The sequence below is a fragment of the Cyrtonyx montezumae genome, unplaced genomic scaffold (genome assembly GCF_038088225.1).
Source record: "Cyrtonyx montezumae isolate F1298 unplaced genomic scaffold, pur_monq_1.0 scaffold_8, whole genome shotgun sequence".
Classification (NCBI taxonomy): Eukaryota; Metazoa; Chordata; class Aves; order Galliformes; family Odontophoridae; genus Cyrtonyx; species Cyrtonyx montezumae.
This window is the reverse complement of record NW_027072089.1, coordinates 99,951,095-99,975,169: the sequence shown is the minus strand read 5'-3', so window position 1 is coordinate 99,975,169 and position 24,075 is coordinate 99,951,095. Positions and strand designations below refer to the sequence as shown.

Genomic DNA, 24,075 nt, shown 5'->3' with positions numbered 1-24,075 from the left:
TGATTTTATGTTTTTCTAGACTCACAATGATATAAAGATGTGTATACTATAAACTCAGTGTAGTTCATGGGTTTCCCATTTCTCTGATAACAAAAATGGATACCTGGGCTGAAAATGCTCTCTTCACATCTGACTTGCACTCTTGCTCCAGCAAATAGCTGGATGTAGAAGTAAAGTTGTTGTTATGATACAAAGAGATCTGGGTAGATAGTGCCTCCTGAGTACGTCCTTGTCGCGGATACAAGGTTGGAAATACCTGCTGTGGAGGATGGGTTGTAACACCACATCCCCCTCCTCCTCCTGCAGCTTATCTGGCTTGTGATGATGCCAAATTCTGCTGCTGTAAGAGCGAATGACCCCCAGCTGTGCTGATACCTCACATGGCTAGAGACACCACACCACAGAAATGGCCTTACATCCACAACACTGATCAAGAACAGTGGGGTCAAAGCATTACTGAAGTAAGCAAATCTCCTAGCTGTCCATTTTGATAAACCAAGCCAGGGTAAGTCAATTCATAAAATGAGAAAAATAAATCAATAATTACATTAAAAAAATGCCTCAACATTTACATTAGAAGTAATTAGATTATTTCAGGACCATATATAGGCCAAAGAATCTACTAAGAGACACCTTGGACACTGAAAAATATGCATTAGAAACAAAATAATAACAAACTACTTAATGTAAAGCCAATCAGATGAAAGAGTACCACTTCCCTTTTGGGGTAAATTACATTGAAAATTACAGAAAAAAATATTGCTAACTTCACTGCTATCCACTTAGATTTTTTATATAAGTCTGAATTTAAAAATTGACCTCCCAGAAGTGGGAAGTATATACTTGTGATTGTAAATGCCTTCTCTATTTGGCTGAACTGAAACCATATACCACTATACACCAACAGCTCATCATGGGCACATAAGCAGTGGACACAGTTCTAAGAGCTAGGCTAAACAAAGCCAAACAGTACTTTCTGTATTCCAGTATTACTGTCTTTGGATTTTACAGCCCCCTAAAATATGAGGAAAAAAAATAAGGTACTATAAAGATTACACTGGAAGTTTTACGATTTGAAAGATTTTAATTATAGTTATTTAGCACAGAAGAACTTAGAAATTGTTTCTTAAAGTTTGCACAGACCAATACACACAATACTTCATTAAAACGTGCAAGCTGCACAAACACTGGTTACAACAAACTACTTGATGGAGTAATGTAGACTCCTTATGATACCTTCAACAACTAAAGTGGTTTAAAGTGAAATCAATATGAACTACGAATCACTATGGCAAAAGTACTTAAAAATTTCACACAAACTTATTATACGTTAGAAATATACATTCAGAAGTGATGACTCAGTTTTCTTTGCAAGCTTTGATTTTAGCTTTACCATGTGATTGCCAACAGAAAGGTTGTGTAAGTTTAATCATTTTCTGGTATTAAAAAATATCATGGCTTTTTGTATCAGTTAAAGCACAAAGGTTTAAAAAAAAGCTGTAAGAGAATTTAAGGTAAAGGATGAATTTGGAATGGAAAATGGAACTCAGCCACCTACACTATGAACAACGTGTGTATGTTTTGCAACTTCTGCACTCTCCATTTTTAACTTAAAACTTCTATCAAGCATCTAAAGTCAAAGTTCTTAATAATTTGATAGTGGAAAAAAATGAACAGATATGAAATTAATTGTAACTGATCTACCCTCAAAGTGAATTATTTCAGATGTGCCAACCACCACAATACAAAGCAGGAATGCATAACCAAACAATGTCAGTTAATTAGTAGATAAAGCACATCTCGAAACTTTGCCACACAGTTTACATAATTGTATATAGCATTCTATGATTGCAAAAGGCTTGACACTGCATGAACTTGTTGGGGAAGAAAAGTAGAGAAAAAGGGTTAATTGCACATCCATGCAAATAAGGTTAAGCTTCCAACAAATACTGAACCAACTTACTCTCTAAAGAGAGTTCCAACACAGGAGACAGCATGCAAAACAAAACAAAATAAAAAAATAAAAACAAAAAAGGGAAAAAGATAAAAACATATAAATTAGTGGCCACCAATACAAAGTTCCTGTATGGAATATAAAATGAAACAAAACAAAAAAGGTATTTCAAAGTTTTTATGACAAGTTTAAGGATTTTATTGGGGTATCTAAACTATTTCAGAAGTAAGCACTGGTGCATCCTTCAAATCACTCTCCCATTTTCTCCTCCGAATGATGTTACTGTCCACCCAAGCAATTCCCTGTATCTAGCTATCATGTTAAAATAAACCCTTAAATGGAAAAAACACAACACAGAAGTGATGACAGAATAAATCCTACAGGTATCTGAAGACAAGATTCTAAGATTAGATTTGTGCTGCCATATATGTGTGTTAAAAAAAAAATCCACAGCTCAAGAACTCTAATACTTGAGCTGACCCCAGAATAGTATATTTATGCATTATAATTAGTTTTGCAACATCAAAAAGCAAGTAAGCCTTCAGTGACTGCAACAGGTGCTAATACCTATGCTACCACATCAATCGAATTTCAGAACTCAGTTATGTTATTCCATGACAGAATGCTCAATAAACAACTGCAAAAAAACCTGATCTGAATTACAGTAATACATAAAGGCCCAATGAAAATTTAAAATGCTCTTCAGACACATGCAACTATATTTTGGAGCTTTCATTCTCCTCTTCCACCCCTAACCTCAACAAAAATCTCCAGGGTAGCTCCAATAGATGCAGAGCTCCTGCATGAATTAACACAAGAATCAACCACCAAAATTAAGCCAACTGGCTATTCACAATTTTATCATACTTCATTTAGAAATCAATCGTATTTCAGTAATTAATTTTATTTGCTCTTTTTTTTAATTGAATGTTTGCTTTTGTTTCTTTTCAACATGGCTTTTGTAGTTTCTTCTGGATAACTGCAGTATGTGAGCAAGTTTCTTAACGTGCTCATGTGTGCAATGAATTTTTCTTCCAAAAATAAAGACAGTATTCACCTGCCTATAACTAAGTTAGCTTGTCAAGATTTTCTATGTCTGTAACTTAGTTTTCCATCAGAACAATCACAAAGACTTGTTAAAAATATTGCATAATCTAAGTTTCTCAACAGAATTCAGAGGCAATAGCTCTGAATATCTACCCTATTGTGAATTTTTCTGGGTTTTCACTTTATCAATTCTGAAATATGGATATGAAGTGACATATGTTACGTTCAACATAAAAGGTAGAGTTTCTTCCAAGCAAGCCTGTAACTCAAACTGAGTATGAAGTTACATGTTTTCTATATGGTATTATTTTAACTTTGTTCAAGTTCCTATTCACTTGCAGCCCTTTAGCTAGCAGAAATTATTGCAGTCGACTATATACACATATATCAAGCTGCAGTACTACCCCATCTCTCACAATAACTGTTAAAAAAAAATAACATCAGGAGTAGTAACTGAGTTTTGAAGATTTCAATTTTTTTCATGAAACAGATAATCTTAGTTAATCATCCACCCTTGGTCCTTAGTAGTACTGTAAAAATTAATTGCATTTTCATTTACTTGTCAATATACTCATCATCTTAACTATGTTGTCAATGATACAAAATTATTCAGCCTTATCTGTGAAACTAGAGGAAGACATCAGCAGCAATGAAAAATATATACTCTGGAAAATAAGTAAGAGCAGGTTTGGTATAGTTAAGATTACACACATCTTTCATTATAGTTTAATTATTTCAGTAGAGTGTTTTGTCTCTAATTGAGAGGAAACCACTAGGTTAGGTTCAAGTGGCCTAAAAATCTAAAGACTTTTGCCAATTTTGAGCACTAACTGTTAAACCAATGTACGTTAATTGAAATAAACCTTCCCTTTATTTAAATTATCTTGCAACAAAAGGTGTAGAATTACCTTGTTCAAAACTGAACATTAAATGGATTCAGACTTAAGACCATTAATTGTGTATAGAACATATTTTGTGAAATATTTTTATGCATAACTACTACCAAAATTTTCTGAAGTTGGTCTTCTATAAACATACATTTTCCAACTTTTACTGCAGGCAAGGAAACCTAAACATACCTTACTGTGAGGATCAGCAAACATTCTTGTGAAGATTTCACACAGTCTTTTCAACTCAACACGACTGCCAAAGTGACAAAATATGTTAGTCAACTCAGGTGCTAGCACTCCTGCTACACTAATGCACAGCTACCAGCAAAATCAACCCTCAGTGCTGAATCACACTATCTAGTAAACAAATATGAAAAAAGCACTTTCTCTAAGACATGTTTAAAAATGTAATAATATTGTCTAAATATGGCTTTCAACCTAGAAATGTCTCTTTAACTCACATCTTAAAACAGCAAAAGTCACTTTAAATTTCTACTCCTGACTACTGTAATAGAGCCAATCATGAAAAAGACACTCAGTGCTAGCCACGAACAGTTTCTTCTAAATAAAAATCCTACATCAGCATGTACCAATACTAGATGCAACCACTTTGAGAATCCTCTGTATTATAAGAACACTACTGATTTTAAATTCCATTTTTTAAACAAAGCATTCTAAGGGACTCCCTGCACTAGTAGCCAGAATGGACACCAGCTACCTCTTTCATTCCTTCTCCATTCTTACTCTCAGATACATACACTGCTTCCCCTCTCAACTTTACACATTACTTAGAACATTAGCCTCCTTTTCTTCCTTGCCTTCCCTCAACTCTCTATTAATAATATTCTTCTACTACAATAATATTCTATACACTATATATATATTATATATACTATATATTACATTCAGTATACTATATACTATATATAATTCAATAATAATATTATTATATTATAAATATTATAATACATTATATACTATAATAATATTTTTCTTACCTTAAAGTTCTCTGGTTCTTCAATAAATTCTGCAGGCCCAGAAGACCTTCTTTTCTCTCTGACCAGTTGGAGCTAGCACAGCGATTTAAGACTTCAGCCACATCTTCTGTCTGTCTCATATATGTTGGTATGCTTCCATTCCTAGAGCTGTAGGACCTTTCTGAACAGGCACTTGATGCATCACTGTTGGCATCATCATCTGAGTACATCCCATAAGACTCGTATCTTCTTCGCACAGGCTTCTTCTATTGTTCAGAAACACCTCACATTAACAATGATTTACAAAAAGATATTATCCATTATCAGTAGAAACGCCAACATTTCCAGTAACTGATGCAAGTCCTACTCCTTGCAATGACAAATGGCTCTAACCATTTAGCAGTTCAAAGCAAGTTAATAAAAAGATTTTGAAGATGTATGGCTTGCATAGGACTCCAAATATAAAAGCAAAGCAAATGGAAAGAAGACATACGTTTGATGAAACGTTCAGCTTAAAAGTTTACTTGTGAAAATTCACAAAATTGCATGATAGGATGACAGGTTGCACTGAAAGTTAGTTATTTCACTTAACTTTATACTTGTTAAAGAATATAATAATCAGATCTAAAAACATATTCTCTCATTTTAACTTACTTTGCATCAAACAAGTTAATATCAAAATATTAAACTACTGAAGAAGGAAAATAATTTCTATACCTTAGTCCGTATGTCTCCTAAGAGCTGATAGCAGTAAATTATTGAAAAGAAACAGAAATTGAGAACAGCAAGGTAAGGCATAGCAGCACTGCCACTACTAAACTACCTGTCACTGGAAAACACAAGCTTTTGTACATCTGACTCAGTTCCCTCTACCCCTCTAATCTGATTAACATATCATGCATTACTAATAAGAAGTTTGCCAAACTTCATTTCCACGGAGATGTTATATGAAGTCACCTTCTGGTTGTTCACAAAGGCTACTTTGTCGAAATCTTTGTCTCTTACACTATTAAAGTATGGAAGCTTCATTTAAACTTCACTTTTTCATATGCTTCTCAATCTTGTACTGATAAGTGCATTTTAAAATCTAAAGTATTTAAATGTTGTCATTGCAATGATCAGTAGAGAAGTAAACTCAGAAAAAGCTTTACTGCAAAATCCCAAATACACTGAACAACAAAAGAAAGCCAATGAAACAAAAGAGAACATGACAAAGGCCAGAGGAAAAATGCACTGTCTATCCTAAAAGGGCAAACACGAGCTGCTGCAAAATAACTGCAATTCAAACCCTTAAGCTGAACTGAGTAGTTAAAAATCCAGTTTCATTATACATTCAAATAAGCAGAAGTGATTGCTTTCTCCTTAATTACCACTGCAGTTTGCACATTTTCATTTTTGCTTGCTGAATAGCTTTAATGGTATTTCAGTAAAAACTAGTTATTACATTGTGTAACCAGGAAGCTTATTGTCAACAATACATGCATGCATATACATGCAAGAGAATAAAGGAAGAAATAAAATAACACTAACAACAAAGCAATCCATAATATTTGATTGTTATATTATGTCTGTCAGGATGTTATTGTGCTACATTTTAAAAACAGTTCTGACAAGGGGCTTTAGTGTACAATGGAAAAAAAGTGCATAACCAGATTCATCTAAATGAAGTCAATTGTATGGGAGGCAAGTAGTCTTGCTAATACTGTATTACTCTAATGCTGCTCTTCTCGATCCTTCTTAGTTGTATAGATTCTAGCTAAAACATAAAAATTAATTTTCCTCTAGATTTTCTTATAGAAAATCATGCTATTCTGCATCCAGGTAATACAAACAAGTTTCTATGAACAAACTTTTTTTCTTCAACTAAACAGAGAACATTTAAGTCTCAAAGAGTCATTAAAAGCAAGATCCTCTCCTCAATTTATTATTAATTTCCTACTACATTTTTCACCAAGCTGAATTTGAATGAGCTATGAAACTGCTAAAAGTGAAGACGCACATTATGTAGCAACAACATGGATAAATCTCATATAGAGTTTTCTCATTATAGACAGAAGCTTTTAATGTCCCATGTGCTATTTCTCTCTGCTCTACCTTATAAAAATCCAGACTGAGTTCCAGTTTGCTAACCAGCATTCCAGATTTCTGCCTAAAACTTCCTGCAAGTTCACATTATCAAAAATGGTAATCAGTAATGATCAACAACACTATGACTTGTTGGACAAGATGTCATAGATATACTATCTCTGTGCCTGTGAAAGCAAACAACTCCTAAATAAATTTGTCAAGAAAACAATAATAACCAAGAAGTCAAACTGGCAAGACCACAAACGTGATCAAGTTCTTCAGATTCTTTTTCCTTTAAATTTTTGCTTTTCTCTCTGCAACTAAATGATATTTAAGGTCCTTTCTAACGCAAACTTATCTATGATTCTACTAGATCTACTTTTCTTTTTGTTAAAAAATAACAACAAACTCCTTAAAGAATTCTGTTAGTTATGTAATATGTATTATGAATAAGAATGTTAAGCAAATTTTCTACAGTATGTGATAAAAATGTTGAAAACTCACAGTATCAGTATTCTTTTTCTGCTCAAGCAGAACAAAAATTCCTATGCTTTGCAGCTAAAGTAATTTAGTTTTTCTCTTTTTTCTCTTTTTTCCCACACCCACAAGTCAGTTAGACAAAGGACAAGTTCTTTTGCACACTTCAACACTAAACATCATAGCAGTTTGCATCCTACTCAAGATAGGTGTTAATCTTACCAAAGCATCTGCTACTGCCTCTTCCACATCAGAACCCGTGTTCAGAACTCGCATAGCACTAACTGATGATGACAACCTACTTGACTGACTAATTCCAAAGCTGGTACCTGTTGAATCGACAACAAAAAAATGAAAAGAAAAACAGACTTCAGTCAAAACGGTAACACAGAATATTAATACTATACTCACTTTAAAAAAAAAAAAACCCAAGTAGAAGAAAAGCATTTACCTAATCTTTCTAATAAACCACATAAGGGATAAAATATGGATGTTTTCATCCCAACATCTTTAGTGGTGTGGTGAAAGGTACAAATGAAATAAAAACAGGAATATGAAGATTCTATTCCAGTATCACAGAAGAAAAAAGTGACATCAACCAATAAATTATTCCAACTGGAAGAACCCAGTAGTGACATTTTTGCTATTTTTTGTTTAACATCTTCTTCATTTTGGGTTTTTGTTTTCATTTCAAAGGAAAGCAAATATAAGGAAGGCTATAGAGACTACTGATGAAAAAACTACATGCATAAAAATGCGCTAAAATACTGAAAAAGTGGAGAACTAAAAAGAAAATTCCTCTGCAAGGAAAAATAAAGTGACTGTTGTTAGGGAAGAAAAGGATTATCACCAGGGCATGAGGGTGGAGATGAAATCTAGTAACACATACACATCTAACTGGATTATTAAAACCACAGAACAGAAATATAAATAATGTTTTTTTTTACAATTGAACTATGAGGATAACAAAGTGGGTGGGTGGGGAAAAAAAATCCAGGATGACTGCACAGATGACAGCAAAGTGTACTCATCCTTCACCTGTAGCCCCATAAGCATCAGGAGCGTAGAGGGCACCAGTGGATCTGGAGTGATGTCTGGAAGCTGCAATAACAGGATCATACAAACCCTATCTATTACGAAGGAATCAAAGAGCTGCAATAATTGCTTAGATGAACAAAAGCGTATTTAATGAGAAGATACAGCTTTAGCACAAGAAAAGGAATATTACACAGAAAGACAAAGATTCAGAGAAGTTCTTTGATTATGTAGAACAGAGAGGTTTATGTACACTAGATATTTCATGCATGATTTTTTATTTTCAATTTAAAGGATAAGAGCAAATTAAAAGCAAATATGTTCAAAGAAAAAAAGCACAGGTGCACATACACACGCACACGAAATCCTCACAAATACCTGAAAAGGTTCATTAATACAGTTTTTCCACTGCAATTAATTTGATTCTACATATTTGAGGGCCAGAGCTCACGTACCAAACAATCTGGAAGAAAGCGACTACTGCACAAACTGCGTTAGCAGCTGACAACCAGTATTAACTTGAGTTCTTGACCAGATAAGCTAACCTTACTTAAAATTACCACTTTACAGGTAAAAGTTAAAAATTTAATTTTAATTAAAGAATAAATAAAGTTAATGTAATTACCATTTCACATTTTTATTGATGTGTTTGAAGTAAAAGGTGAAAATAAGACACATATGTCAGTTAGTATGGCTGTTAAAAATCCTTTGAGGTAATGGAAAGTTGGAACCAAAGACCCTTAAGGACTTCTGAATAAAATGGAGAACCCTCCTTTTTTCTGACACTTCTATAAAAAAACATCTTTCAGAGATTCTAAAACAGTTGGTCTACTTGACATTGCTGGTATTTTCTTACTGAAATCAAGCATCATTAATGCTTTTGAACAAGTCAACTTCCTTCTTCAGTTTACACAATGCAGAGCTTTACAATCATGGAACTGAAACTGGCTTTGAAAACTCTGAAGTCCAGCCAAAGTGACTTGTACCCCAGATATAATACTATAATTTGATAAAGAACTGGCATCTTTTGACATCTTTTAAACATATAAAGCAGTAAAAATAGAAACCAGGAATTAAATTAAATACTTTGCTCTGATTATCATGCACAATTTAATAGCCTGATTTGAACTGAATAGTTCCAACACAGATCAAATCACATCTAAGGAAGAACACATTTAACCTGATTGAACTACAAAACGATCATGAGCCCTGTATAGATTCCAGAAGCAATACTTTTTTTTTCCCCCCTTTCTCTGCTTCTTACAAAGGTACAGCAATGTATTTTATGCCCAGTGCAATCTGCATGAAGATCTTTAATTAAGTAGGTTTATTAAGCAAATAATACTTTATGGAATACTTCAGAACACACATCTCAGTATGCAAAAATGAAGTAAACATCTTCATTATTTTCCAGCAATAAGCACTGAAAGTTAAAGGTACAATTAAAAATCCAAACTTCAGCCATATAATTCATGCTGATCTTGTACAATGTATACATTTCAATTATGCTGGAAAACTTTCTAGACAGTGAAAGGAGGCTCTATGTTGAATCTCATTTCAAAAAGTATTTTCAAGAATATTTTTGCACCCTTCAAACAGCAGAAGTTACGTATTTACTTATTTCTTCATTTTGAGAATTTATAAGATTAATCAAAATAAGAACTATTTTAAAAGGACTCAAAATAACAACGTATTTCTTGACAACAGTATGAAAATTACACTGGCTTGCTGCTTAATATCAGCTGCACATATGAGAAAAATTGGCCCTACCATACTAGCAACCAGTCTCTTGCTACCTGAGTGGCTGTTATCTCCCCCTCTGTGGTCTTATGTGTGAGGTCACAGAAGCACCTCACACAGAGAAGCAACCGTAGAACAACTGCATCAATTTAGATCCTGAATGGTTTAGCACTTGTAAGCAAAACTTTCTCTGTTGAAAACCAGATAATACAAACTGCATTTCCTCCCTTTCCCAATTCCATGTATAACTATTTCTAGTTACAGAGATGAAGTGATTTGTCTTCTAATTATACCCCTGAAAAACATTACATTTTATTTTTTAAAAATAGAAATCAACATCTTACAAAACAAAGCTGTTCTAACAAAACACTGAATGACATTTGAAATTCGTAAGTAGAAGGATTTCGGGTTTATTTCAGACATTGTTTGTTTGTTTGCTTTTAAATTCTAACTCCTATACTTGTTACTTTGCATTCCCCATGCTAACAGTCATTCAAGCTATTGTATTTGTACAGGTGTTCATTCTGAAATCTAAAACAAAAAATAATCTCCATTGATAAAAATAAAATCTCAAGTAGCATCCATCCCAATGACCCACTAAATAACACTATTATTGTATTAATTTAACAGATTATTTTTTTAATTAACAGCATTTGATAAAAAAAATCAAATGTAAATCAGATCTTACATGCATGCAATTAAATTTAAGTTACAGTGTAGCAAAAGCAGCACAAAAAGAATTGGAAAAATCTCATTTTTACAAGAAAAGATGTGTGTATGCTACAATACAGTCCACCTGCCATGTTTAGAGGAGACACAGGTTTATTACTGGATTCTGCATCATACCTACTTTTAACTTTATTTCCCAATTAAACAGCATCTGGGTAGATTAGCATTAGTTACTGAAACAGCTTTCATTCAATTAGTCCATATTTCCCCAATAAAAACCATGGCTGACAGGAAGCACATTGCTATAACAGACTGTAACAAACTTCCAGTGCTAATTAGGAGTACAGTCAGGTGCTTCATCTGAGAGAGAAGGCAGAGGTTTTCTGTACTCAGGACAGGCTTAATGGCTAAAATCACATCACCATAAACTGCAAACTACAAAATTACACTGTTCAGACAGTTCCACACAGTATTTTATTGCTGAAAAAATAAAAATTTAGCACGTAAGACACTTTCATCAACATCTGCCACCAAGTTTGTAGCAACCTTGACAAAGATACAAGGAGAAATCTCCCTACCCTAATCCTTATAAGGCATGTTAAAATTACAAGCCAACTTTCCTATACCTTGTTCACTTTTCAGAAACACAAACCGGCTTGACAATTTTACAAAATCAAAGTGTTAGGACAACAAACTGAAATACTCAGAGAAAACAAAAACTACAGCAGCTCAAGGAACAAGGAATGAAATCAGTTATGTTACATGTGTGAATGTTAAACTTTTCAACTTCTTTCCTATGTAAAAGCACAGTTCAGCTACTTCTCTATAATTAATTCTTCTGCTCTGATTAAAAACAAACTACAGAACTGCATTTTGCTCCATGTACTAGGATAAGGACTCTACTACCTGCCCTGCTCATTTGTAGCAACATGAAAGCAGCCTAGAACACAGTTACTCCTCTGTAGCAGTCCCTTACCTGCACCACTGCATAATCCCTCTAAAGGCACAGAATACTCTGATGACAGGATAGCTAAGAACAAAATCAGCTTCATTTCACACGTTAACGGATTCTAGCTGATGTAGGGAAAGGTGGAGAATGACAGTCAGCTGTATTTTAGTTCCTCAAAACTGTTTCTAAGCAATGAATAGTCTAACAAAGATAAGCAATTTCAAACTCTACAAAAGCAGAATCACTCTTAAAGCAACAACAAACAACTAGGTGCTATGAATCACCCCTTTTTCCAAGCTCCTTGGTTTTAAGGAAAGGCTAATACTAGCAAAGTATTTTTGAAGTGTGCAACCCATTCACACGCTGATCATTTTTCCATCCAAGTAAATGGTAAGTGCGCCAAGGAAGGGAAAATAACGGTGGCCTGCTACAAGCTACATGGAGTAGGCATGGATTCGTTAGGTGCAAATAATGAAGGGCAAAGGCAGCCATGCACAAAAAGGGGCTCTGAGTACTTACCAAGGGGTGGAAAAGAGCGGACAGGGCTTGTGTCCCTGCTACTTTCACGGCTGGCCTCCCGACTGCACCCCTGACTCACACTAGGCCGAGGAATGCGGCTGCCTCGTGCTAGTATGATTCAGGGTACAGACAACAGCAGCACAGAAGGGAGAAGACATAAGAAAAGTTGCAGTTGTAATGAAATTCTGTATTTTGGTAAGATCAAAGATGTATTTCTACAAGACACCGATGATTATGTTGTACTTTAAGTATTAACTGATTCCACACACTTTCTTGATTGTGCTACAATACACTAAGAATAGCCAGTTCAGGGAAACTATTTTTTGGACAGATAACAAAGCTCATTTACCAACTCTTCACAGAATGGTTAAAAAAGCTCTTGAAAAAGATGGAAAGAGAACAAGCAATAAAATAATATGGAGGGAATATTCATTCAAAATTCATGCTGACAGTCTGATAATTTAATCAACTGTAACAAAAATGGAAAAATTAAGCTTTCTCAAGAAGGAAAATAAAAAGGATCCCGTTGACACTGGGGCACAAATAAAAAATTGAAAATAAAGAACTGCAGCAACCCCTATTGAAAAACACTGCTTTATTTCAGTATAGATAATCAAGTGTAATCAGCTTACACTGTGAGGCATAGGAAGCGTGACATTTGTTTTTGTATCATAGAAATGTATGTACACACACACATATCCAGAGGACACAGAAGTAATAAAGAAAATCTTCTTTAAATGGTAGCACTTTCATTTGATGGATGTGGTACTTTGGAGGGTGAGAATAAGACAAGAGTGAAAGAGGGAAGGAAGAAATGGAGAAGAAAAGAACAACTGCATTTTCAAAGCAAAAAACGCTATCTGTTTTAAGTTAAAAAAATCTGCCTAGTTTATCAATTCCTAGTCTCATCATCCAGGTACATTTTAGATTTTTACCTATATGCATTCTAATTTTACCATCCACCTGTAATTGAAATGCAAGGAATAGTTAGCCATCACGTAGCATAAAAACGTACAGAATAATGTCACGTGGTATAAAAATATAAAGAAATCAAGAATTATTTATCAGTTCTTACCTACTGACAACCTAGAAGGACTAGCTTCTCTACTGCATCCCTGACTTCTTGGGATTTTGCTTCGTTTTTGTGCAGCTGCAGGGTTCACTAATACTCTCTGAACCCCTGTGTTCATAGTGGAAAGTGTAGTTGTTGTCAAAACTCTTCCAGGAGATCCAGATCTACTGCCAGCTGGAGGCAAAATGAAGGAATGTAAGTAAAAGCACATAAACAACCATGGTTTCAAAAAATGCTTAAAAACGGCAGGAAACTGGTGGTAGATTGAAATGGTCTGGAAAAACACACACGGTAAAATGTGAAATTTAAAGCATTGGTGCAAGTACTTAAAGCACCACATAAAAGGCAGACAAAGTTATCAATACAAGGGTGCACGTGGCGTGGCACTGAGCACCAGGTATGTTCAAGAAACCAAAACTGCATTTCCCATCTTCATCTTCAGTTCAAATATTCCTAACACGAACACTGTTCTGTTCATTTGTTTCATTGTGTCAATCATATTTTCCATAGTAATAATAAGAATTTTCTAAAGAACAGCTAGAAAGCTAAAGAGATCAACTTATAAACCAGTGATTCTGCCATTATCCCAGCTCTTCCAATGCCAAAGTTATAATAGAACTAAATCATCACTTTCCTAATGAATAAACTCTTCTTCCACACTCTTAAAGCATGGGTTCTTCCAACTTAGAGAAGTTAAATAAAATACCCCAGAAAACAATTTAAATATTCACATTCTTATCTGTGGAGAGTACTCCACAAAGTTCAAGTTTTAAACAAGGTTAAAAAAAACCAAGAGATTCTATTTAAGCACCTTATATCTTTTTTCTTTTTTGTTTTTTTTAACAGTTTACAGTTTCTCAAAATTGTATGCTCTGAAGCACACTGTAACTGTTCATTTCAGCACAGCGTACCCACTGAAGGAAATTTGTCCATGGTCCTTAATGTGAATCCATCCTTTGACATCGCTGTTACAGCAAATGTCAGTTCTAAGCCTTAACAATCCACTCTTCCTCAACAGGTTTGTACCACCAGCTGATATAAACACATCTGTATTTCCAACTGCAGAATTTAACAAGTCTAACCAAATAAATGGCAAAACATAATTTAAACCAAAGGTTAATTATGTATAGACAAGAATATTCTGTTAACCTTTTAAAAATAATCATGTAACCATACGACTTCAGCTATGCTGTCAAATCTATGACCTTAACATGCAACATCTTCACTAAGTTTCATGGGATGTTTCTTATGAGGTATATTTAAAAAAAATAAAATAAGTTTAATAAAGCTTGACTGTATGGGAAAAGAAACAAAAACCCAAACAAAACAAAATACAGGCTAGGTGAAGGGAGAAAACAAAAACAATGTACCATGCATATACCTTCAGATTCATTGTTTGAATTCAAACTTGAAATGGTTACTTAGCAAAATGCTCTTTTTCAAAATAAGGACCTATTCAGCAGAAATGGTTAATAAATTTTAAACAGCCTAGAAAAAAATAAGCATAACTTCTATAATTGAAGCGAGTGTAGGGGGAACGAAAAGCAATAGGCAAATTGATAAAATTGCTGTGGTCTGCAGAAGTCAAGGGTTTGTCAGTTTCTCCACGCTGGGGTAATTCAACTTAGGCCTGATACTACTATGTCACATCCCCACTCTCCAGTATTTCCAATGCAAATGCTAGAAAAACCTTTTACTGTCCCAGATACTTTTAGAGTATTTTCCTCAACACGTCAGAAACAGAGAACTTAAATTCTTCTCAAAATGTTCTGATAGAATATAATCTCTCCTTATTCTAGGTTATTTTAGATATCTTCTTATCTGATGTGCAAAGCATACCACTATAACCTAAATAAACCAAACAGTTCAATATCCATTATTTTAAGAGCAACAGCATTGTCACACTGTTGTTAATACTACCATCAGCAGCAGACCTAAAGAACGAAAGCTAAGTGTATAATTAAAAAGAATTACTAAAACAGTATTCCAAACTGACAAAACCCTCCCTGTTCTGCTTCCTTCTAAATAACAATTGCATTGTATGAGTTAAGTGCAGCACATGGAAAAAAGCAAGTCAGAATTTCTGCTGAATAGGGTCCGTAAAATGAGGCATGTAAAACATGTGATCAAACAATGATGTATACACAAATTCTGTAGACTCTTACCACCAATGGGGTTAGCAGACTGTGATCCTGAACAAGTGTAAAGGCAGGATTAGGGTAAGGGTATATAATCCATGAAGAGGGAGGGAGCAGAGCAGATTTAAAAATGGATGGCAAATGGAAATAAGAGAGCTTTAGTCATTTCACACGGGAAAAAAAGCCACAAGGGGGTTATGCTAAAGCAGTGCTTTTAAGTAGCTTCCACAGTTGAAGAACTAAGTTCAAATGCCATGTACAAAGCAGATGAAGCAAAGCTGCACAAGCAAATTACAATTCTTCAGCTTTCTAATCAACAACGGGGTAACACTGAAGAATTAATTTCAATTAAACATGAAACTGTAGCCTTCAAATTACTTTTAAAAAATACCAGGTTGCCAAAACAACTTCAAAATTTCAACAGCTGAACAAAAATTACACACAAGGCCAAAACATATTTTTGTTGAAGACAGACAGTAAAGAAACTGAGCTGCAAGTGCGGTGGATGACCAAAGAAAAAAACCAAAACAACTTTCACAATGGCACATTTGAAAAGACTTGCATTTAATTTAGGGTTTTCCTCTTTCTCAATTCATATTAAGCATAACAGTAAGAATTTGTTTCCATTCAGAAATTTTATTCTTTCTTTGAATGAAGACTGTAACGTAATTTTAGCATACCCTGCTGAATTACCTGACAACCAAATAAAAAGGGACAGGAAAAAACGTAACATTTTTTTCCATGGATAAAGTAATGGGATATAGGTTGTATACATATTTATTTTAGGAAGCAATTTAATAATTGAGGTAAGCGTAGGAGTAAAGCGCTTCTAAAACCCTAAAAAGTATCATTTGTAAAAGCATTCAGGTTTGCAAGTCTTTCACATAATGAGCTTCAAACAAAAATACTGAATAGTTTTAAACCTAAATTTACAAAAGAATCTGTGTTACAGTGCTGTTTTTTGGTTTAGGACTAAAACAAAACTATTTCCCTGCTACAAGTGAGGAAACTAAACCAACCCCAGGTAGGGAAACATCAAGAATCTCACTCCACACGATGCTGTTGAAAATGTTCATTTATGTAAAGAAGCATCACCTAAACAGCAGGCATACACTGCCCAACTGCTCTCCTTCACACGGCCATTTATATTTTTCCTGTTTACACTCCTTAAAACATCTCAGAATTCTTGTTCTCCCCAACTTACAGGTTATAGTGAGGCAACTGAATGCATCAGTTCTGAACAGATACAGTGATAAAAGGCACTGAAGATGCATTCCTACATTTAACTTTCACACATCATCACAAGTACACGTGTCTAGTTATTTCAATATCTATTCAGCTCATCTCTTTTGATATTGGTATGGTGAAAAAAATGAACTGTCTTGCAAAAAAAACCAACTGTCATCACCTGCAAAATTCAAACTGTACAAAGTTCAGTTTGTTTCCTTGAATTTGAATCCAGTTCAATCCCCTTCAGTTTATTTTTAAGAATTTATCACTTTTTTTCAAAGAAAGATAACTCTTTCCTAACATCAGTGGAAAGATAGAGATATTGCTCACTGCAATGAAGTTTTCAGGTCATTTCCATTCCCTGCCTTTCCCTTAAACTAGTAATCCAAAAATTATTTGCTTATGATAGAGTTTAGTCAACACTGGAAACACAAAACAAGTTTTGCACAACCTTTTGTCACATCAATAACTAAGCTAAACTTTCAAGCACAAATAATCATGGGATTAGAGCACTATTTATGAAGAGTTTACTTAAAAACTTATTCCATTTTATAATTTTTTATTTATCTGATCAATGTTTTTTTAGAATTTTATTTCACAAAACCTGCCATCATTGGATCAAATATGATCCAACTGCATTTGATGGAAGATGAAGTCTACAGAGCAAAACAGAAGGGAAGTGCTCTATTAGAAAAATAAACAGAAGTTTTTCTATTTTTTTAACCACTGAAATTCTAGTTATGAGAAATGCAGTCAATTCTATGAAGAAGAAAAATATTTCTGCCATTAAACACAGAATTAAAGGTTTTTATTGAAAGTAGATATTGTTAGTTAGAAGAATAATTACACTGGAAAATTGAAAATCTATGTTACTCACTAGCTTTGTAACAAGAGACCTACCAAAATGCAGTACTAGTTAATTTATTTACATTAATTTTATTGTTAATTTCTTTTCCTTTCATTAATTTAATTCTATTTAATTAAAAGATGTTTAATGCATTTCACTTGATGAGACAAAGCTGAAAATCTGAAAACACTACAGATAGGTTGTCAGAAGAAGTCGGCTGTGGGCATCAGATAACAAACAAAGAGCCACAGGTCAGCCAGTGTCAAGGAATGTGACGTAGAGTCAGGTGTCTAATCTAGCTGAATTGGATAACAACTAGATAAGAAATCCTCCATTTGCTTTTGTTTCTAAGCACACTCAGAAAATTACTGTGAATCAGCTAACATTCAGTAAATTTCTTCTTTTCAACTTTTGGTTTCAGTGCAAGCTACAGAACAGATTATCTGCTTATGGTTTAGTGATTTTCATTCCAAAGAGATAAGAAAAGGCAAGGTAATGTCTGTAGCACAAATGAGGAGTAAATCATCAAGAACTAGAGTAGTGCCCTCACTTAAAATAAAAATTGCTGTTTCTGGCTGAAGAAACAAGACTTTTTGATAAGTGAAAGATTAATTTTGAAGGTTAACACTGAAGACACCATTCAGCCTACACATTTTTCTGAACTATTTGTCCATGTATTATATCCAATTGATACAGATATTTTACTGGCATTGTGCGTTCAGGATTTGGAGATGAGTGGGGGAAAAGAATATTGAGAAGTTATAAATGAAAGAATTTAAGGGTAAATCTCACTTCTTTTTACATAATCTAATTTATCTGACAAACTAAGACCTAGCCTACTGTTTTGCCCAGAGAAAAACAACATGAATTAGAAAAGCATGCAAATACCACTGACCCAAAACACTGAAAAAAAATACCTTCATTTTTCTCTGGCGATGATGAACCTAAGGCACAGAACAACAACTCAGTATGTAGCTTGTTGGGTTTTTTTTTAATTAACTTTGACTGTAGCCATTTGTCAATGAATGTATGCTAAAGAATTGGCCTTTTATCAGTTATATCTGAGAAACAGCAAATACATACGCTGAGACTGAGACACCACTTTGGTTCTACTCCGTCCTCTGGAATCTGTTTTAGAATTTCCAATACCGACAGATGGTGTTGAAAGCTTTGTTCGTATACGACCTGCAACAAAAATGGCATTAAGTTTGTCACAGCAATGTAGAAAGTAAAGCATTAGCAGCATTTACTAATGTTTTCTTAAATTTCTGTACATAAAAACAAAGCACAATGTAAAGGTGAAAATTCACTTGGGATAATTAGTAGAAATTTGAACATATTGAAAGGGATTAATAGTTGAGGGTTCAAAATATTTCTCTGATGTTATGCGCTTCAGAAAATTGCTTTCATATTACCATTTAAACACCCTGAACTAGCCAGTACTTGCTTTTAAATGAATATGCTGATTACATTACAAAAAGGGAAATTTAAATATAGTAGGCAATTTAGCTACTAATATTGCAGATTCAGTCTTATCATCACTGTTACTTACGATTGCAATTCTACTTCTGCTCTCTCAAAACTACAAAACTAGACTTGTTTAATTTTTGAATAGGGTTCTGAGACTTCCTCCTAAATTCTGTGTTCTGTTTAAAAATCTGAATACTACCTTTCCTATTACTGGAGACTATTTTCTGGACTAAGGTTAAACAGACTTCTGTAGGATTTACAGCAATTTGCAAATATTAAGTAAATTTAAGTAAGTCTCAGTGTCAGCATGTTATCATTTCTCTCAGCTGATACAAGAACTGACAGGAAACACCTGAAACAACATAATTCACTTCTTTCTAGAATGCCAAGGGCTGAATCTTTTTGCAGTATTAGCCACATTCCTCATAAATGTTCAAAGAACAATAAAATTACCAAGGAAAGGTAGACAAAAAGAAAAAAAGCACCAAAAAGCCACTCACAAAACTGTGCTAACCATGCCTCTTCAAAGTTTCACAAACAAAACCTATAAAGGTTTGTGCACTGTGGATCTAGCTTAACAAGTTATTCACTTTTTAAAAGAGAATAATTTTAATGTTTTCTAGTCATGCTGAGTCAATATTAGACCCAGAATAACTAGGTACGCTGACTATTATTTAGTTCTAGTCTCTTTAAACTTTCCACACCAGAATTTGGAGACCAACCAAGTTAGTATTACTCATCCAAGTAGAGGGAATAGCTATAGATGAGAGTCTATAAGAAGAGAACCAGAATAAAGGAAGTTATTCACTACACTAATAGAAAAAATGTTAGCAAGATTGGTTAGATTAACTACTCCAAACTCTACTAGTTATCCCCATGCAATGGCAGTGTTTCCCCAATGAGTGCTGTGAGACTGCAAGGCATGTAAACTGTGTTCAGTATTTGCCCCCAAAACATAGGAATACAGAGTGCCACTATTTCACTACTGTGTTAAATTACGATTTGGAGCCTGGTTCAATTTCATCAAAGCAAAAAATAAAACAGAAGAACAACAAAAAGCAGTTTGTATTTGTGCGGCAAATAGACTGTTATCTGTCACTACCGACAGGTTTAAACAAACAGCACAATGAAAATTGATTCACAAGTCTCATAAAGATGAGTAATAATAGCAGCACCTGTTTCCTAGAGCATGAGCATATTTGATGAAACTTTCTGTGACTTGCTTTAAAACAAAATAAACACAAAACTATAAAGCTCTTATATTTTCACGCTGAAAATGTTAAGCAATGATAGTTCGACTGCAGACGAGTACTGCAGAATTAAAAGAATTTTAAAAATACTACATGACAACCAAGTATTAGATGCATAAGCTATCTGGAGTTATGTATCTCCACAAAGCCCCAAGAAGACCACATTCTACTTTCAAAGCTTAATTTGTACCAATGAAAATACAAAGCTGAAAATATTAGCTATTCTGACAAAATATTTTCTTACCATCTTCAGAAGCTGTTCCTGAACAGAAAAAATAACAAAATACATGATATTCCAAACAATACTGTGCATCTTCAATTCCTTTATTGAGATAATCTTAGGAATCCTGACAGATTTTACCAAATTAGGAAGTCTAAAACCCATGTTACAACTCCATCACTGAACTGAAGTAGAATTATCAAAAAACACTTATGCTATACTTTTAGTGATTCACAAGAACAAAACAGTATAGCACTGCCTTCCAAACTTGTCACAAAAAAACAAGAGGGGAAAAAAAAAGAAAAAAGAAAATAAAGGCAGTTAAATGTGATCCTTGATAAAACAAGGATATTCTAAATGTAAATGTGAATATCCTTGTTTTATCATGTTTTATCATTTCATATGTAAATATTCTAGTGCAAGCTCTTCTGATTCAAAACATGCTCCTATAAATTATCTCAGAAAATAACACAAGAACAGTGTCTTGTACATTGGACAGTTGTAACTCATTAGAAACTCCACCAAGGAGAATTTGTCTGAATTAAGTCCACAATTACTTTTAAAATCTACACAAGATCAAGTTTTGTTCAGAGACGTGAGCATACGTAACAGGAGCTTGCTGAAATAAGATTACATTTGTACAAGTATGTCAACTTCAACCATGCCAGACTATGACAAAATGAGTGACACATGTGACATCAGTGCATATGAATCAATGAGAAGCTATCCATAGTGCACCATGTCTCTAAGTTCCTTTGAAACAGATAAAAAATACACATACATTAACACTGATAAAATGCTAAATGGCTTTAAAAAATAAATAATCAAAGGGTAACTCCACTTTTTTTTCACTCTATACCGTTCCAGCATATTTGACTGTGACTTCCTCATACTGTAGTATCTTTAAGTCACTACCGTTAAAAACATCCTCTAAACTTTAACTCAGTGTAAATTCCTTCATGAAAATCAGTTACAGAAATATGCATGTAGGAATGCCTCAGTTTCCTCAAACCAAATTTGCCAGTCTGTGTTAAGAAAAAAACAAAACAAACCAACTGAACAAAAAACAACAGCAAAACCCAGAACCCAACATTTGTTCAGAGCTGGATCTTGGAACATCTAAGCCAAGCTAACAGCAAGCTCATCTTAGGAGTGATTCTGATTCTCTTTTCTCCATCCTTGTGACACCAAGCAACTCGTTTCGACAGCTAAACATTCACTGTCAGTTTCAAGAGATAGAAGGAAGATAATACTATTAATCCCTATCTTATGTAAAACGCTTTCTGGAATTTCTTCACCTACAGTAGTTCATAACGGAGTACTCCAAAGCACTAGTGAAAGAAGTGATAGAAACAAGGCCAGGATTAGCAGTAGAAGGAAAAAATAACTTCTTGCAGGAAGCAGTTAGATCTGAGCAGCTGTACGATAAACTATAGCTTGAGAGTTAAGATGTGTTCACTGTGTCTCACATCATCTCTAAAGATTATCCCATAGAAAAAAGACCATTACTCTGATCAATTGTGGAGCACTTTCCCTTTGAAACAGATGCATGGGACACCTCCACAAGTTATGATACAAGTCCTTAAGAAAGCTTATTCCTGCTGACAACATGCAAAATGCACAAAGTGCTCAGCACAGTCTAAACCCCATTATATGCAATATAAAGAAATCTGATATGGAAATAAGTGAGAAGGATACTAAAATAATGAACCAGAAAATCATATTTTGTTGAAGTAGACTTGCCACCTGCAACACTACAAAATAGCTATCTTCCCAGAGGATCTCTCTTAAAGCTACATGCGCTCAGTTATTCAGCACTGTAGAGACCTACCTTCCTATTTTCATTTCTGTGCATATTTTGTGTAATTATATCCTTCAGGAGACTCAGTGTACTGTCTATGAAAGGAAAAATATCACCTGCTCTGCCTTGAGTAAACTACTCACTCTTCTAAGCATGCATTGTTAAAATGCATGTGACAAGAGTTATGAATTAAGTAGCAAATGTAATTCACTTAGAAAGTGTTTCTCATCAGGTAATTACCATTACCAAGCATCAGCATGGGAAGCACTACTTGCACACACCTGAAAAAGTCTAACAATCACTACGAGCAACCTGATTCTCAATTGCTCTGCAATTATGACAAAAACATAACCCAACCCCCTTCATGTATTAAATACAGTGAACTAAGAAAAAGTTAGTGCTAAAGCATAGCTGGACTACTTGGTAAGCTATTTAAGCAAGTAGGTCTCCTCAACAAACTATTCTCTAATAGAATTCCACTGGATTACGTGACTTACAGGAATGTAAAATTAAGTGGCTAGACCAGATTCTGATGGGAGGAATTTCTAAAGAGAAAATCTTAATTACATTTTAAAAATTTTTCATTATCTGCTTATTCACTTTTCCAGTTGCTGTTCTGCCAAAAACTCCACAACTAAACAAAACAAAAAATGAACAAAAAAGCCAACTTCAAAGGTAGATCTATCGACTGCAATGAAACTAGACCTTGACACAAAAAGAAATTTAACTACAGAATTGCTCTGTCATTTTTTTCTTAGTTGAAGTAGTAACAAACTTCTGATAAAATTTCCTGTTGTTGATACATTCAAAACAGGGACAAATACATATACACATATATATTAGGACCTTAAGACTGCATAGGAGTTAATGAAAATAGTATAGTATATGTTAATCAATAGACGAACGCAGTAAACAAAATATTTTACATAAAAGACATTTTAACATTATTAATAGAATTAGAGGACAGACTAAAACAATTTCTTACCATCCATCTTGTCAGAAGTATCCTCTTTGTTGAAAAAGCAGGCAAAGAAACATGGAAAACTTAGTGTGTTAGAATAAAGGTGTTCACAGCAGAGTCATAAAACATTAATTAAGGAAAATCCATTAATATTAAATACTGTAGACGCATCTATCTAACTTGTGCACGTATAAGCTAACTTAAGTAAAATTGGTTTCTGTCAGCCCAAGGTACAATATTACAGAACAAGGTACAAGCGAGTACTCTGCACAGGGCTGCTAAAGCTCTCTATATTACCCAAATTTGAGCAAGTCTTTGTAGTATAATATTTATCTTCTGTTTCATGCTTAGCTTTCAGCATCAATACACATTTGTAACATTATTGGACTACAATATTTTATGAAATTTGCTACTTAACACGGACTGAGACAGAAGGGAAAAGACATCACATTAAAGACAGAGGTAAAATGGGACAAAGTTCCACGCAGGTTTAAAAGTATTAAAGATTCACAAGTTCAGCTGGAAGTGCTTATTCTGACAGTAATAATCTGAATTTAAGTATTTAATGTGAGACAGATAGAATTACAGTCTCCTCAATAGGCCATTACCTATTAAGGATGCCAAAGCTAGTCAACATTCAAAGTAACTAAAGAATGTCCTCCTGTATCTAGAAGAGCCTTAAAATAAACTAATAAGAAATAATTTTAAACAACAATAACAACAAAAATACATACAGATATAAGTAAGAATTCTTCTTATAAT

General features: G+C 34.0%; 1 protein-coding gene across 10 annotated transcripts in view; it reads right to left on the bottom strand.

The window, feature by feature from the left end:
- Positions 1-24,075, bottom strand: part of CLASP2 (cytoplasmic linker associated protein 2) — a 131,225-nt gene that overhangs the window by 23,038 nt on the left and 84,112 nt on the right. For 2 of the 10 annotated variants that reach the window (XM_065753394.1, XM_065753393.1), the window contains 9 exons: positions 23,338-23,361; positions 20,576-20,593; positions 18,695-18,796; positions 13,400-13,570; positions 12,325-12,432; positions 8,451-8,513; positions 7,635-7,741; positions 4,890-5,134; positions 4,081-4,144 (listed from right to left, as the gene is read on the bottom strand). In XM_065753394.1, the coding sequence (XP_065609466.1) occupies positions 4,081-4,144; positions 4,890-5,134; positions 7,635-7,741; positions 8,451-8,513; positions 12,325-12,432; positions 13,400-13,570; positions 18,695-18,796; positions 20,576-20,593; positions 23,338-23,361 (902 nt within the window). Of the gene's footprint in view, positions 1-1,963; positions 1,967-4,080; positions 4,145-4,889; positions 5,135-7,634; positions 7,742-8,450; positions 8,514-12,324; positions 12,433-13,399; positions 13,571-18,694; positions 18,797-20,575; positions 20,594-23,337; positions 23,362-24,075 lie in introns of all 10 variants that reach the window. The other 8 variants (XM_065753397.1, XM_065753395.1, XM_065753390.1 and 5 more) reach the window with 5 other exon arrangements.